This window comes from Hippoglossus hippoglossus, chromosome 16 (assembly GCF_009819705.1).
Source record: "Hippoglossus hippoglossus isolate fHipHip1 chromosome 16, fHipHip1.pri, whole genome shotgun sequence".
Taxonomy (NCBI): Eukaryota; Metazoa; Chordata; class Actinopteri; order Pleuronectiformes; family Pleuronectidae; genus Hippoglossus; species Hippoglossus hippoglossus.
Window position 1 is genome coordinate 26,075,642 of NC_047166.1, and position 14,272 is coordinate 26,089,913.

Here is a 14,272-nt window from a genome sequence, read left to right on the forward strand (position 1 = left end):
GGTGCAATTACACCACTAGATGGCAGCAAATACTGATCTATTCATACAGAGAACAATGGAGATCTGCAAAATGAGACAAGTGACACAGGAGTGTAAAAAATAAAATAATCACAAGATTTATTTAAAAACTGATCTGAAAAGACATTGGTAAAAGGTGAAAATCTCAGGAATTTCAAAAAACATTCTCTACACTTGAACACCGTATTGAGAATTACACCAACAGCTAAATTTAATCATTGTGCTGCTGGGAGCCTTCCTTCAAATTCATAATTAAAAACCCAGAAGAAAGAGTTGAGTTGAAAAAAGGTTCATACAGTACATAGACAGGTACAAAGACAAAATAATGAGCACAGAACAATATACTGGCAACGAATCAGTTTCCTTGTTGCAAAGCCTCATTCTCCCCATTAGGCAGAAAAAAAAGTGCTTAATGGACTTTGGCATAACAAGAAGGAATAGAGTTCACTTCTCATAGTCTCCTGACGTTTCTACGACTTTGAGCACTTCCTGGAAGAAGTATGTCCTTTTTGCGACGGCCAACAGACTGGCTGCCACACTCTCTAGATCCATGAAAAGTGCACAAGCAAGCGGTGCAAAACTTGAAACCACAGTCGGCTCTACTGCACACACCTTCCCCTTTCACCGAGTGACATCTTGCCGGATGCTGACATCTAGGGCAGGGCTTCAGGCACTCATCATTGAAGAGAGTTTTGGCAACCTGAAAGAAAAATAAGTTATATGACATGGCTCAAAGTAAATGTTTTAAATGAACATTTCAATGTATTATTTAATACATCCCAATAATAACAACACACACATGATTTTTTTCAGGCTGTGTGCTTTAGTGCATTTACTTTGAAAAATAATAATACAACATCAAAAATGCTATGTCCGAGCTTTAAGTTGTGTTTGTTTACATCAGTAATGAAATTTCCATGGGGGAGATGTTGCCAGGTGCCCAGATTTTAAAGGGATCAATCACTAAATATTTCTTAGGCAGCTGTGTGAAGTTTCAATGTAAGTCAATGCACTAAAAAGAGCTGACACATTGCTCTGGGTTAAATGAGATGCCATTTAGACTGAGGTGAAGTTGTCTGTCAATTAGGAGGTGACCATGCAAGTACAGATAATAAATAGATACTAAAAGGTGGTTGGCATTTAGTTGAAACCACATGTGCGCATAGGGAAACTGAAAAATGGAAAATGACCTGGTAGACTGTGGAGCACTAGTCTTATGGATGGATCTTGTGGATTATTTACACACTGAACAAAACACCATGACTGAAGAGTAAGTTAACGACCAAGAGAGGACTTTATAATAAATGTTACAGGAAATCTTTGGTGATGTTTTAAACTCACTTCTAGAAATTTCTCTCGTTTGCTGCTGCTGCCTGAATGTACGACACAGTGCTGTAGTCGGACTGAAGTGCTATTTCCTGACTGCGGGGTGCAGTAGCTTGAAGTCCTGGACTGAGCCTGAACCGTCTTGAGGGCCGACCTCTTTAGAAGAGTCAGTCTGGTCTCTGCGTCAGGGACATGGACTGCACCACTGAGCTGAAAGACAAAAGCAAAAAGTTTGAGGGTTATTTCAAATCACCACACACGCGTTAATGTGACAGTGGATGTTCTTCCTTTCACAGCTGATGCACAATTACTGCTTGAAGCAGACAGCAACAGGCACATTGTCACAGCAGTATACTGACAACACTATAGTGACTATATCAGCCAATAGTAACTAATATAGCAAATCTCCTACCTCAAGAGAGGCAGTCACTTCACTCAGGTAGCTTCTTATCCTGAAGGCAGCCCGCTTGTCCTGCCGGATAATTTCACTCCAGCTTTTGCACACCTGACCACACCTGTCAAATAAACAAATGCAGGTATGACACTAATATTTCCAGCCCTCACTGCACCTTGTCAAGCCTGATGGTTTGAGAAATAATCAGGTTTCACATTAAATTAATAAAACTATACAAAAGCAAGTTGTCAAAACTTTGAAGGTGAAATACAGATTTTTAATTAAAAACATGCATACATCTACAATTTGGACAAGAATAATGTCCTGTACTTTGGTCTGAGTTAAGCATCCATTATACATTTAAATGTGTATTAAACTGACAGGATTCTTTACAATTTATTGTGTACACTATAAGATTTTGAACATAAATGATTATGTGTGACAGTAGCATAAGATAAATCTGATAGGAATTGAGCTACTTGGTCATTGAATGTGCTGAGATATACAATTGATGAGTAGATAAGCTTTTGTTTGTTTTATAGCAGTGATGAGTTAAGTTTGTTGAAAACATGAATTCCTCACCTGTAGATGCTCTCAGAGGTCAGGTGACTGAGTACGACAGCCAGGATGTGCCTGAGGTTCCTCTTCTTCAGTTCTGTGAGTATGTCTATCTTCCCCACCCCCATCTTCCTGCCAATCAGTCCTGCCAATGGCATAGCTGTCCTAAATGTCACCGGGGTCTGAGCCAGTGCTGCCGTGGACTTCAACTGCTCCTTCAGGCTTGGACTTTGGCCAGCAAACATCTGAGCTTTCTGCTGGCACATAGCATGAACAAGCTGCAAAGCTGGAGTCAGTGAGAGATTTACTGGGGTTGTCCTGAGAGGGGTAACATCTGGATTAGCAGCTGTGCCTAAAGGTGTCATGTTTTCTGGCTTGGCTGAGGTGGCTCTGAGAGGGGTGGCATAATCTGGTTTTGAATAGGTCAAACCATCAAACATCATGCTATTATCACATTTAATAGAGAGAACCCTGCGAGGAGTAGCATCATCAGCAAAAACATCTTTAGAAGAGCTGTGGCACAGATTAAGATGTTCATGTTTTCTGTCTGCTGGGTCTTCCTCCGACTGAGAGCCCCCTTCTTTTAGCGTGGAGAGCCTGTGCTGACGCTGCAAACGGGAGTGCCGCTTTGCCTCCGCCAGATTTGGGGTTTCACAGTTTCTTCTGGAGGCAGGGAGCAGCAGCTCCTGGAATGAGCCATCGTGGTCCACTGAGGAGTCTTGGGAACTGAAACCACTGTCTTCAAACACCAACCTATTGCAGGGTTAGAAGGGAGTTAATGCCAGCATGCTTTCTGATTAATTAAAAGAACATTATTTTATTCATAGCTTCAAGTATTTGGCTGGAAAAATTACAAATACATGGTGAAAGTCAAATCTTAAAAAAAAGCATTTACCTGATGTACCTGGGTGTATGTGAGGAGGATGGAGTGCAAAATAAGTCATTGAGGTCATTTGTCACAACACTGACTGGTGATTGAGAGTTTTCCTTGGATGAGACAGGCAGAGATTTTCTAGAGTTCGGAGTCTCAATATTTATTTGATCAGCGGCAGAAAAGCTCTTACTGAAATCTGCACTTGAGAGGGAACCTATTGTCTCAAAATCAGCAGGATGACCAGAGTGGAGTTTACCATCTTCAAGAGTAGAGGTCCTCATCTGTGAAAAAAGGAGACGGCGTTTCCTGCCAGATAAAGGCAGGTCCTGTTTTAGGTTTAAAGTGCTTGATGCCAAAGCCCCCATCACTGAGTCTAGAGAGTCAAACGATGCACTGAGCCAGTGATCAGACCGGATACTGATGGTGGAAGATTCAGTCCTTCTGTTGCACAGTGATCTTGTGCTGTCAGTTTTGACATCTGTGTTAGGTTTGCACATCAGAAGTCTGTGTCGCAGTGAGGCATCTCTTTTATACACTTTTGGAGTTTCACACCAACTAACTGTTGATGGCCGCTGTGTTGCCCTGGAGTCCTTGTCCAAAAACCTGACTGACTCTCTGCTCCTCTCTTTCGGTGTGACAGGAAGTCTGAGGTTCTCTTTGGGCGTCTCATTGAATTCAACAGGTGACAAAGACCTACAGAAGTCCACTCCACTGATGCTCTGTGGACTGTGGAATAACCCTGAGTATCCACTGTCAAAGCAGTCATCATAACAGTGCTGCTCTTTGCACCTGGCAGGGTAAACATTTGATTCAGGGGTGTACTGCATTTTCCTCCTCCGATGTGCTAACTTTGCCCCAGAACCACGAGGTGAGGTGACCTGCAAACAAAACAAAAAAAGCAATAAATAATATATCAACTTAAGCATGGCATTAAATAACACAGCACAGAATTCAGCATCCTTGCCTGGTTACTAACTCATAATTTAAGTGTCACCTGAGAGATTATGTAAAAACATGGCAAATTGGCACAAAGCTAAGCCATCTTAACTGCTGCATGTGTTTGTAAAGTTTCTAATTAGGCACCATTTTTGGACTCTTTTTGTGATAGATGATAAAAGAAAAACGTGGAGTCAGTCTTCCAGTGGTTCCCTGTGTACAGAGGCATCAGTCTGAATCAGATCCTGACAGAAACTCACAGTCTGCTTCATCAGCGTTGCTATGAGAGCGCGTGTTGTTGATGTTAATGCGCGTGCTCTTTGTGATGCCGCTATAAAGTGAGCTCGAGCCGCCAACTCAACGTGTCCTGACTCGTTCTCCACTGCTGCCAGTGGACCCCCGGGATTCCTACGTTCATTCCCTGTGAACACTGAGCCAACACCAGCTAACGAGACAGCAGCTGGTTCATTGGGTGACCATTCATCTTAGTGTGCACGTTCTGATGAGCAAAATGACGTTAGACACAAAGACAACCAAGCATGAGATGTAAAGCCTTGAAATGGGTTTCACAAATAACCTTACTTACGCTAAACTCGTACTGTTACGTAACAAACGTGTTAATGTAATGAGCACGATGTGAGACACCTGCGTTAATGAGAAATCCACACGTTGACAAACGTAAGCTCCGTGCGTGTAACAAACACAATATAAACACATACACCTAATAGCCACATGTCAGCTTGGTGTTTGCATCGACTTATATAAAATTACCTTTACACCACATAACGTGTGCAATGCATTCAACATAGTAGGGAGCCACACGCTTCCTGAATGGTAATGGTTCACCAAACTGCATAAAAACACATACTATCGTGCATTTATACCTGGATTTTGAAAAGGATAAAAACTTACTTGTAGATGAAAGTGGGCCAATGTGAAGCCGGTGTTGTTTGGTCGGGATCAGCTGAAGGCCTTAGTCTGCGCCCCTGCTCTTTATTTATGTTTGCTTCATGCTGGCCCACAGTCACCGAGCAGCCACGTTTTCAAATTTGGAGCCCGCTGTGGACGGTGTCACGTGTTTCCGGTTCAGCGTGCAGCTGGAGAGACAGCAAGCTCGTAGAGGCACTTCCGGTGGCAAAAGACACTGCCACTGATTTGTAAAGGCAGTTGCCGCGATTTGAGGCAGCTGTCACTGCTGCCGCCCTGTTTGAGGGCAACTACCGCTGTTTGTGACTTATTCCCTGAGATGTATACCTAGTTTAGAATGTTTATAAGCGTGTAACTGTTCTGAGCACCAAGAATAAGGCTCATTTCTGTGTCACATTTGTACCGATTCTGCTTAAATGCTGTTAATGCTTTGCCTGTGTTTTGTGTCATTGAAACTCACACTGCTGCCAGGCTGCATTAGGGCACCTGCCACGGCAGCTCCCACCTTTGTTTGGAGGCAGCTACCCTTGCTGCCAGGCTGTTTGGAGGCAGATGCCTTTGTATCGTGCTGTCTGATCGTGATAATAATGGGGGATCCTGTAATTTGTTGGCATCTGATAGTGGTGGTGGACCATGATCGAGTTGGCAGCTGATGGTGGATCCCTGATGGCAGCAGTGGATCATGACTGTTGTCTATGGTGGCATCCGATCTTGATGATGGATCATGATCGTGGTGGCTGCTGACCATGGATTATGATTACAACAAGACTGCTTGATATACAATATTTCTCCTCAGATACTCGACCATTACTGACAATATTCCATCAATTCATTGACCTTCCATTATGCTACAAAGTGTTTATTCTAATCAATGCTGCAAATACCCGTAGCTTTCTGATGTTCTCCATTACACGTGGCATCTATTGCACTTCTGTCCGTCCTGGGAGAGGGATCCTCACATGTGGCTCTCTCTGAGGTTTCTACTTCTTTTTACCCTTTTTAAAAGTTTTTTTTTTGTAGTTTTTCCTTACTCTTGTTGAGGGGTTAAGGGCAGAGGATGTCACACCTTGTTAAAGCCCTATGAGACAAAATGTGATTTGTGAATATGGGCTATACAAATAAAATTTGATTGATTGATTGATTGACTATGGTGGCATCCTATCGTGATGGTGGATCCTGATCGTGCTGGCTGCTGACCATGGACTATGATTACAACAAGACTTCTTGATATATGTCTATATGTCTACTCAGATACTCTACCATTACTGACAATAATACATCAATTCAGTTACCTTCCATTAGGCTACAAACTGTTTATTGTAATCAATGCCGCAATTATCCTGGAAAAATAGTGTTAAAGCATATAAGAAAGCCCTCCACAAAGCAAGAGCTGCCTATTACTCCGCACTGTAGCCAGGCTGATAGAGTCACACCTCCATCAAACCCAGTATTCCTCGATCCCTAAATAGCAATATCTTTATGACCTTCTTCAATGACAAAATTCTAACTATTAGAAATAAAACCAACCATCTCCTGCCCTCAATTGGCACTAATACCCTACCAAGAACAGAAATCTCAGAAACGGCTGAGAATCTAACCAATTATTTAGACAGCTTCTCTCTGATCACCCTTGATCAGCTGACCAAAATAATCTCATGTTCTAAACCAACAACTTGTATCTTACAAAATTACTTAAAGAAATTCTGCCCCTAATTGATAGTACGTTACTGAACACAATCAATCTGTCATTATCATCAGGATATGTACCACAGTCCTTTAAACTAGCAGTAATCAAACCCCTTCTCAAAAAACCCACCCTAGACCCGGAGGTTTTAGCCAATTACAGACCGATATCTAACCTCCCCTTCCTGTCTAAAATCCTTGAAAAGGTTGTAACCAATCAGCTGTGTCAGTTTCTCCAGGAAATTAATGTATATGAAGACTTTCAGTCAGGGTTTAGAGCTAATCACAGCACGGAGACAGCCTTGGCAAAAGTCACTAATGACCTTCTAATAGCTTCAGATCAGGGATTTGTGTCTGATCTCGTTCTGTTAGATCTTAGTGCAGCATTCGATACAATTGACCATCACATTTTATTACAGAGACTAGAACAGTTAATTAGCATTAAAGGAACCGCCCTAAACTGGTTTAAATCCTATGTTTCAGATCGATTCCATGTCGTGCAAATTTATGATGAGTCATCTGTGCGCACCAAAGTTAACCACGGTGTTCCACAGGTCTCTGTGCTCAAACTCTGTAAATTTCCATTGCTATGCGGATGATACCCACAGTTATACTTGTCAATAAAACCTGAACAATGTAATCAATTAACTAAACTCCAAGCATGTCTCAAGGACATAAAAACCTGGATGACCCGCAATTTTCTCTTAATACAGTAAGATAAAACAGAGGTTCTAATACTTGGCCCTAAACACCTTAGAGATACATTATCTAATGATATAGCTGCGCTAGACGACATTGTCCTTGCTTCCAATGAAACAGTCAGGAACTTGGGAGTGATCTTCAATCCTGATTTGTCCTTTAATTCTCACTTAAAACTAATTTCTAGGACCGCCTTCTTTCACTTGCGTAACATCTCAAAAATCAGACATGTCCTTTCTCAAAAAGATGCAGAAAAACTAGTCCACGCCTTTGTTACATCCAGACTTGATTATTGTAATTCCTTATTATCAGGCTGCAGCAGTAAGTCGTTAAAGACTCTGCAGCTTGTCCAAAATGCTGCAGCACGTGTCCTGACAAGTACCAGGAAAAGAGACCACATTTCTCCTGTATTAGCCTCACTAAACTGGCTCCTCCTCACCTTCCATGCCCTTAATAATATCAATCAATCAATCAATCAAATTTTATTTGTATAGCCCATATTCACAAATCACAATTTATCTCATAGGGCTTTAACAGGGTGTGACACCCTCTGCCCTTAACCCTCAACAAGAGTAAGGAAAAACTACTAAAAAACCCTTTTAACAGGGTAAAATAATATGGCATCATTATACCTTAAAGCAGGGGTCTTCAACGTTTTTCAGGCCAAGGACCCCCAAACTGATAGAGAGATGGAGCAGGGACCCCCTACTATATATATTGTATAAATTTGTGTTTTATATTAAACTGGGCCTAGTGCCATGTATAAACATAGCTACCCTGTTATTGTAAGCTATTCAAATAATACACAGGTTCATATATTCATGTTTTTATTATTGTGTGTCGCTGAATGTGTGCATTGCTGAGTGAAAGATAACGTCTTCTGTCTCCATTTATCCGTTCGCTACCATTACTTTCTGTGCTCGTGTGTACTGTATTTTAAAACAGCCGAATTCCCCCAAAAATATTTTCTCTACTAAATATCCAGATATATCAGTTTTCATCTGAAAAAAAGTTTTTGGGGGTTTAGTCAAACTTGAACAAGACTTCTTAGATGCCACAAGATGCACATGTGCCACACTTAAGACTCCTAACAGCGACACAGAACAAATAACATAATAATGTTTTTTTCAAAGCCAAAGAAATCCAGTCTCCATGGAAAAAGAAGGGCTACCCACATTAGGTTTCCCTAAAGATCAAGGAGAACAAGGTAAAGATGTTCTTTTTTTCTCTTAAGTTTTGTGTCCTCATATTGCTTAGTAATTGTTTTTTTTTAACTGCATTTAAAAATTAAGTGATATTACTGTTGGATACGTGTAGGCTATATTATATGTTCTGCCGTCAAAACACTTTTGAGGACATCATTATTACTTTGCACTGTAACAATGTGAAACAGGTGACAAGTGGACATTTAACTGCACTACCATCTGTACATTCCTGTATTTCCATATGTATATTTATGTAGCCTATTGTGCATATCTTTATCTGATTCAATATCTGGTCTTTTTCTGCAGATATGCAAATCAGGTAGTTTTTTCTTAAATGTATTTTTAGTTTCCATTTATCTGCAAAATTATTAGTAAATTTCTTTCATTCTCTTGTCTTTAGTCTAGCAGCTTTAGGTCTCGCAGTAGAGACAATTTCAAGGTGTGTTAGCCTATAGTGTTTTATAATACAAATACTGAGTCAGTTGTACTTTCCGATCCACAGAAAAGTCTCAGGGCAAATCATGTCAAGACTGCCAAGGTGATGTCAATCAATCAATCAATCAAATTGTATTTGTATAGCCCATATTCACAAATCACAATTTGTCTCATAGGGCTTTAACAGGGTGCGACATCCTCTGTTCTTAACCCTCAACAAGAGTAAGGAAAAACTACTAAAAACCCTTTTAACAGGGTAAAAAGAACGTAGAAACCTCAGAGAGAGCCACATGTGAGGGATCCCTCTCCCAGGACGGACAGAAGTGCAATAGATGTCAAGTGTAAAGGAGAACATCAGCAAGATAAAGGTTTTAGCAGCATTGATAAGGGTAAACATTTTGAAGCATAACTGAAGGTCAATGAATTGATGGATTATTGTCAGTAATGGTCAAGTATCTGAGGAGAAATACTATATATCAGGCAGTCCTGCTGCAATCATAGTCTATGGTCAGCAGCCAGCACGATCATGATCCACCATCAAGATCGGATGCCACTATATTCCACAGTCATTGTCCACTGCCGCCATTAGGATCCATCATCAGCTGCCACCTCGATCGTGGTCCACCACCATTATCAGATTCCAACACGATAAAGGATCCACCTTTATTATCATGATCAGCCAGCATGATGCAGAATCCGCCATACTGGATCCACCATTACGACCTCTGATACGCGATCCACAGATCCTAATCCACGATGTGACCACAGCTGCGGCCCTGGATCTGAGGACGATAAGGCAAAGGGACTCCGGGGAAGAAGTCAAGTCAGTAATATGTATTGATGAGATATGAATTACTTTGATGTGATAGCGATTGAGAAGAGGAAGGAGAAGCTGGAAAGAGAAGCTCCATGTGTCATGTGTCCCCCGACCTTCTAGACCTATAGCAGCATAACTAAGAGCAGGTCTAGGACAAGCCTGGACCAGCTCTAACTATAAGCTTTATCAAAAAGGAAGGTTTTAAGCCTACTCTTAAACGTACAGATGGTGTCTGCCTCCCGAATTGAAAGTGGGAGATGATTCCACAGGAGAGGAGCTTGATAGCTGAAAGCTCTGGCTCCTACTCTACTTTTAGAGACTTTAGGGACGACAAGTAAGCCTGAATTCTGGGAGCGCAGTGCTCTAGTGGGTTGATAAGGTACTAACAGCTCCTTAAGGTATAATGGTGCCATATTATTAAGGGCCTTGAAGGTGAGGAGGAGAATTTTAAATTCTATTCTAGATTTAACCGGAAGCCAGTGTAGCGAAGCTAATACTGGAGAAATGTGCTCTCTTTTCCTGGTACTTGTCAGGACACGTGCTGCAGCATTTTGGACAAGCTGCAGAGTCTTTAACGACTTACTGCTGCAGCCTGATAATAAGGAATTACAATAATCCAGTCTGGATGTAACAAAGGCGTGGACTAGTTTTTCGGCATCCTTTTGAGAAAGGACATGTCTGATTTTGGAGATATTACGCAAGTGGAAAAAGGCGGTCCTAGAAATTTGTTTTAAGTGTGAATTAAAGGATAAATCAGGATTGAAGATCACTCCCAAGTTCCTGACTGTTTCATTGGAAGCAAGGGCAATGTCGTCTAGCGCAGCTATATCATTAGATAATGTATCTCTAAGGTGTTTAGGGCCAAGTATTAGAACCTCTGTTTTATCTGACTTTAATAAGAGAAAATTGCGGGTCATCCAGGTTTTTATGTCCTTGAGACATGCTTGGAGTTTAGTTCATTGATTACATTGTTCAGGTTTTATTGACAAGTATAACTGGGTGTCATCCGCATAGCAGTGGAAATTTACCGAGTGTGTCCTGATAATGTTTCCGAGTGGAAGCATATATAATGAGAATAAAATTGGGCCGAGCACAGAGCCCTGTGGAACACCATGGTTAACTTTGGTGCGCGCAGATGACTCATCATTAATTTGCACGAATTGGGAGCGATCTGAAACATAGGATTTAAACCAGTTTAGGGCGGTTCCTTTAATGCTAATTAACTGTTCTAGTCTCTATAATAAAATGTGATGGTCAATAGTGTCGAATGCTGCACTAAGATCTAACAGCACGAGGACAGACACAAATCCCTGACCTGAAGCTATTAGAAGGTCATTAGTGACTTTTGCCAAGGCTGTCTCTGTGCTGTGATTAGCTCTAAACCCTGACTGAAAGTCTTCATATATATTATTTTCCTGGAGAAACTGACACAGCTGATTGGCTACAACTTTTTCTAGGATTTTAGACAGGAAGGGGAGGTTAGATATCGGTCTGTAATTGGCTAAAACCTCCGGGTCTAGGGTGGGTTTTTTGAGAAGGGGTTTGATTACAGCTAGTTTAAAGGACTGTGGTACATATCCTGATGATAATGACAGATTGATTGTGTTCAGTAACGTACTATCAATTAGGGGCAGAATTTCTGTAAGTAATTTTGTAGGAATGGGATCTAAGATACAAGTTGTTGGTTTAGAACATGAGATTATTTTGGTCAGCTGATCAAGGGTGATCAGAGAGAAGCTGTCTAAATAATTGGTAATATTCTCAGCAGTTTCTGAGATTTCTATTCTTGGTAGGGTATTAGTGCCAATTGAGGGCAGGAGATGTTTGATTTGATTTCTAATAGTTAGAATTTTATCATTAAAGAAATTCATAAAGATATTGTTATTTAGGGATCGAGGAATACTGGGTTCGGTGGAGGTGTGACTCTGTCAGCCTGGCTACAGTGCTGAAGAGAAACCTGGGGTTGTTTTTATTTTCTTCTATTAGTTTTGAGTAGTAGGCGGCTCTTGCTTTGTGGAGGGCCTTCTTATATGCTTTAACACTATTCTTCCAGTCTAGGAGATATTCAACACGGTTGCTGGAGCGCCACTTCCTTTCTAGTTGTCTTGATACTTGTTTTAACTCATGTGTCTTGGAATTATACCACGGAGCTAATTTACTATGTTTTATATGTTTCTTTTTTAGAGGCGCTATTGAGTCTAATGTTAATCGTAATGAGTCTACAGAGCTATCGACGAGATGGTCAATCTCAGTGGAGCTAGGGTTTTTAATGAATATGTTGTTTATATCGACGGATAATACGGGTTTAAATGTAATCGGAATTATTTCCTTAAATTTAGCTACAGCACTATCAGGTAAACATCTAGAAAATTAGTTTATTATTAGTGGCATATATTCTGATAGTGAAAAATCTAAGGTTATTAAATTATGGTCTGATAGAATTGGATTGCGCGGAAGTACCGTTAGATGTTCAATTTTGACACCGTATGATAGTACAAGGTCAAGTGTGTGGTTACAACAATGAGTAGGTTGGTGTACACACTGACTGAAACCAATTGAGTCTAATATCGAAATAAATGCTACGCTAAGGCTATCTTTATTATTGTCAACATGAATATTAAAGTCACCAACAATAATAATTTATAAGCAGTTTCTGTTGCCAACGGGAATGGTGTGTCTTTCTGTGTAATGACATTTATCCAGGCATCATATTTAGATGTTGATAGAGAGTTGATCTGTTATTAAAACGATGTACAACAATCTGGTACACACGAATGTGGTAGGACTTGGCAGTGATGCCGGTAGAACATGATGCTTAATGACTGAAACTGGAACACTGCTTTCTTTTCAATGAGTTACATAAAAAGATTAACATTTTCTATGACTTTACTCCTCTGTCTGAAATGATGATGGTGAGAAGCTGTTATTAATGTATCATTAGCCAATTAATGTTCGTGCCTTGAGTTTTTAATATTAAAGTCACTTTAACCCAGTCCTTACTACAATACCTTTGCTATCAGTGACACATGTAAAGCCTGCTGTTTGTGTCTGTTATTGCAGCTCTGTAGCCCTTTTTAAGGTTCCATTATTAAAATTACCATCGTTGAAACAATAAATCATTACAATATTCAATGCTATAATTTAATGCTTTAATTTAGTTATCATGATCTGCATTTGCACAAATTACTCAAACATAAAAAAGGCAATTATTTACACATTGTTAATATCTATCTGTCATCAGCTTTCTAGTTGTACCTGGTAACCTTGGTGGAGATGTTCTTGAAATTACTGGTTAGCCAGGAAAGTATAAATAACAGTTTGCTTCAATATCAGTACATTTCACTTTATTTTAACAAGATAAGCCAGCCTGTATCAATATTGCTGTCCATGGAGTCATTGTCAGTTAACTGAATTCATACAAATACTGAAGACATGAGAATAAAACTTGGGCAAAGTAGTAGGTCAGTAGATGTTTGTTGTGTACAGCTCCATCTGTCATTTGTCTCACTGATGCTTTTACACCATAGAAGTTCCTAACTTGAAGTTGAAGGACTAACAATAAGTCTATTTTAAATGTTCTTATGGATGTTAGTGTATTTAACTAAGAGTCCTTGGAGAATGACTATGAGATCCCGTCATAAGGAAAACATTTTGGCCAAAGTCAACTTATGATATTGTAAAATAAGTAAAAAGTAAAATTTTGTGAGTCTCTCTTTGCTGTCTTGTAACACAAAAACACTGAATACAGTTATTCAGCCTAGAGAGAACATAACTATAAATGAAGAGTGTTTCTGGTCCTACCATTACTAAAAACTTTGTTCCTTTGTGGTATTTCCATCTACTTTGGTACAGGTGTAATCAATAAATTGCTACATGAACAGTGGTATCTCTATGCATCATTGCTATCATGGAGTTATTCACAATCTTATGTAGAATTTAAGGCAAGGATACAAATTTACATTTTTCCTTTGGTTTATCACAGTTTACTCAGGCACAGTATCAGTCACACTGTAACTGATACTGGGAATAGTCTTTGAGTTTTAGCTTTTCTTGATTCATTTTGAGTCCAACCCCTAAGAGCTAACAAACTATCTAATACACTTTCATAAACCAGTATATATGTTACTGAATAAATCACAAACAGCTTTAGTTGCTCTCAGACGGTGTGGCGGCAGTGACAACTGCCCCCAAACACTTGTGGCAACTGAGACAGCTTCCCCCAAACAGTGTGGCAACAAAGGCAGCTGCCTTTAAACAGTGTGGCAGCAAAGGCAGCTGCCTTTAAACAGTGTGGCAGCAAAGGCAGCTGCCTTCACATTGGCAGTTTCTGTTGACACCGGAAGTGCCTCTACTGGTTACCGCTGCCACCATTTGTGCTTCCCCTTACTGTGCATCTGGCC

At 40.3% G+C, this 14,272-nt stretch overlaps 1 protein-coding gene across 3 annotated transcripts; it reads right to left on the minus strand.

The window, feature by feature from the left end:
- Nucleotides 1-91: 91 nt before the first annotated feature.
- On the minus strand, nt 92-5,222 carry fbxo43 (F-box protein 43). 3 transcript variants are annotated; one of them, XM_034610502.1, is made up of 7 exons: nt 5,019-5,186; nt 4,367-4,605; nt 3,201-4,048; nt 2,321-3,049; nt 1,757-1,859; nt 1,360-1,554; nt 92-718 (listed from the first exon to the last, which is right to left on the minus strand). In XM_034610502.1, exons 2-7 carry the CDS (start codon nt 4,376-4,378, stop codon nt 470-472), a joined length of 2,136 nt encoding a protein of 711 aa, XP_034466393.1. In that variant the 5' UTR covers nt 4,379-4,605; nt 5,019-5,186; the 3' UTR covers nt 92-469. The 3 variants fall into 3 exon arrangements, with proteins under 3 accessions (XP_034466393.1, XP_034466392.1, XP_034466394.1); XM_034610501.1 differs by having other exon boundaries at nt 3,192-4,048; nt 5,019-5,185; XM_034610503.1 differs by lacking the exon at nt 4,367-4,605 and having other exon boundaries at nt 3,192-4,048; nt 5,019-5,222.
- Nucleotides 5,223-14,272: the final 9,050 nt, after the last annotated feature.

Bases quoted from the DNA above. Each gene is read 5' to 3' on its own strand.
- fbxo43 (XM_034610501.1), bottom strand. The intron at 3,050-3,191 runs GTAAATGCTTTT...ACCCTGCAATAG, and splicing joins CATACACCCAGGTACATCAG to GTTGGTGTTTGAAGACAGTG. The intron at 1,860-2,320 runs GTGAGGAATTCA...TTTATTTGACAG, and splicing joins ACCTCTGAGAGCATCTACAG to GTGTGGTCAGGTGTGCAAAA.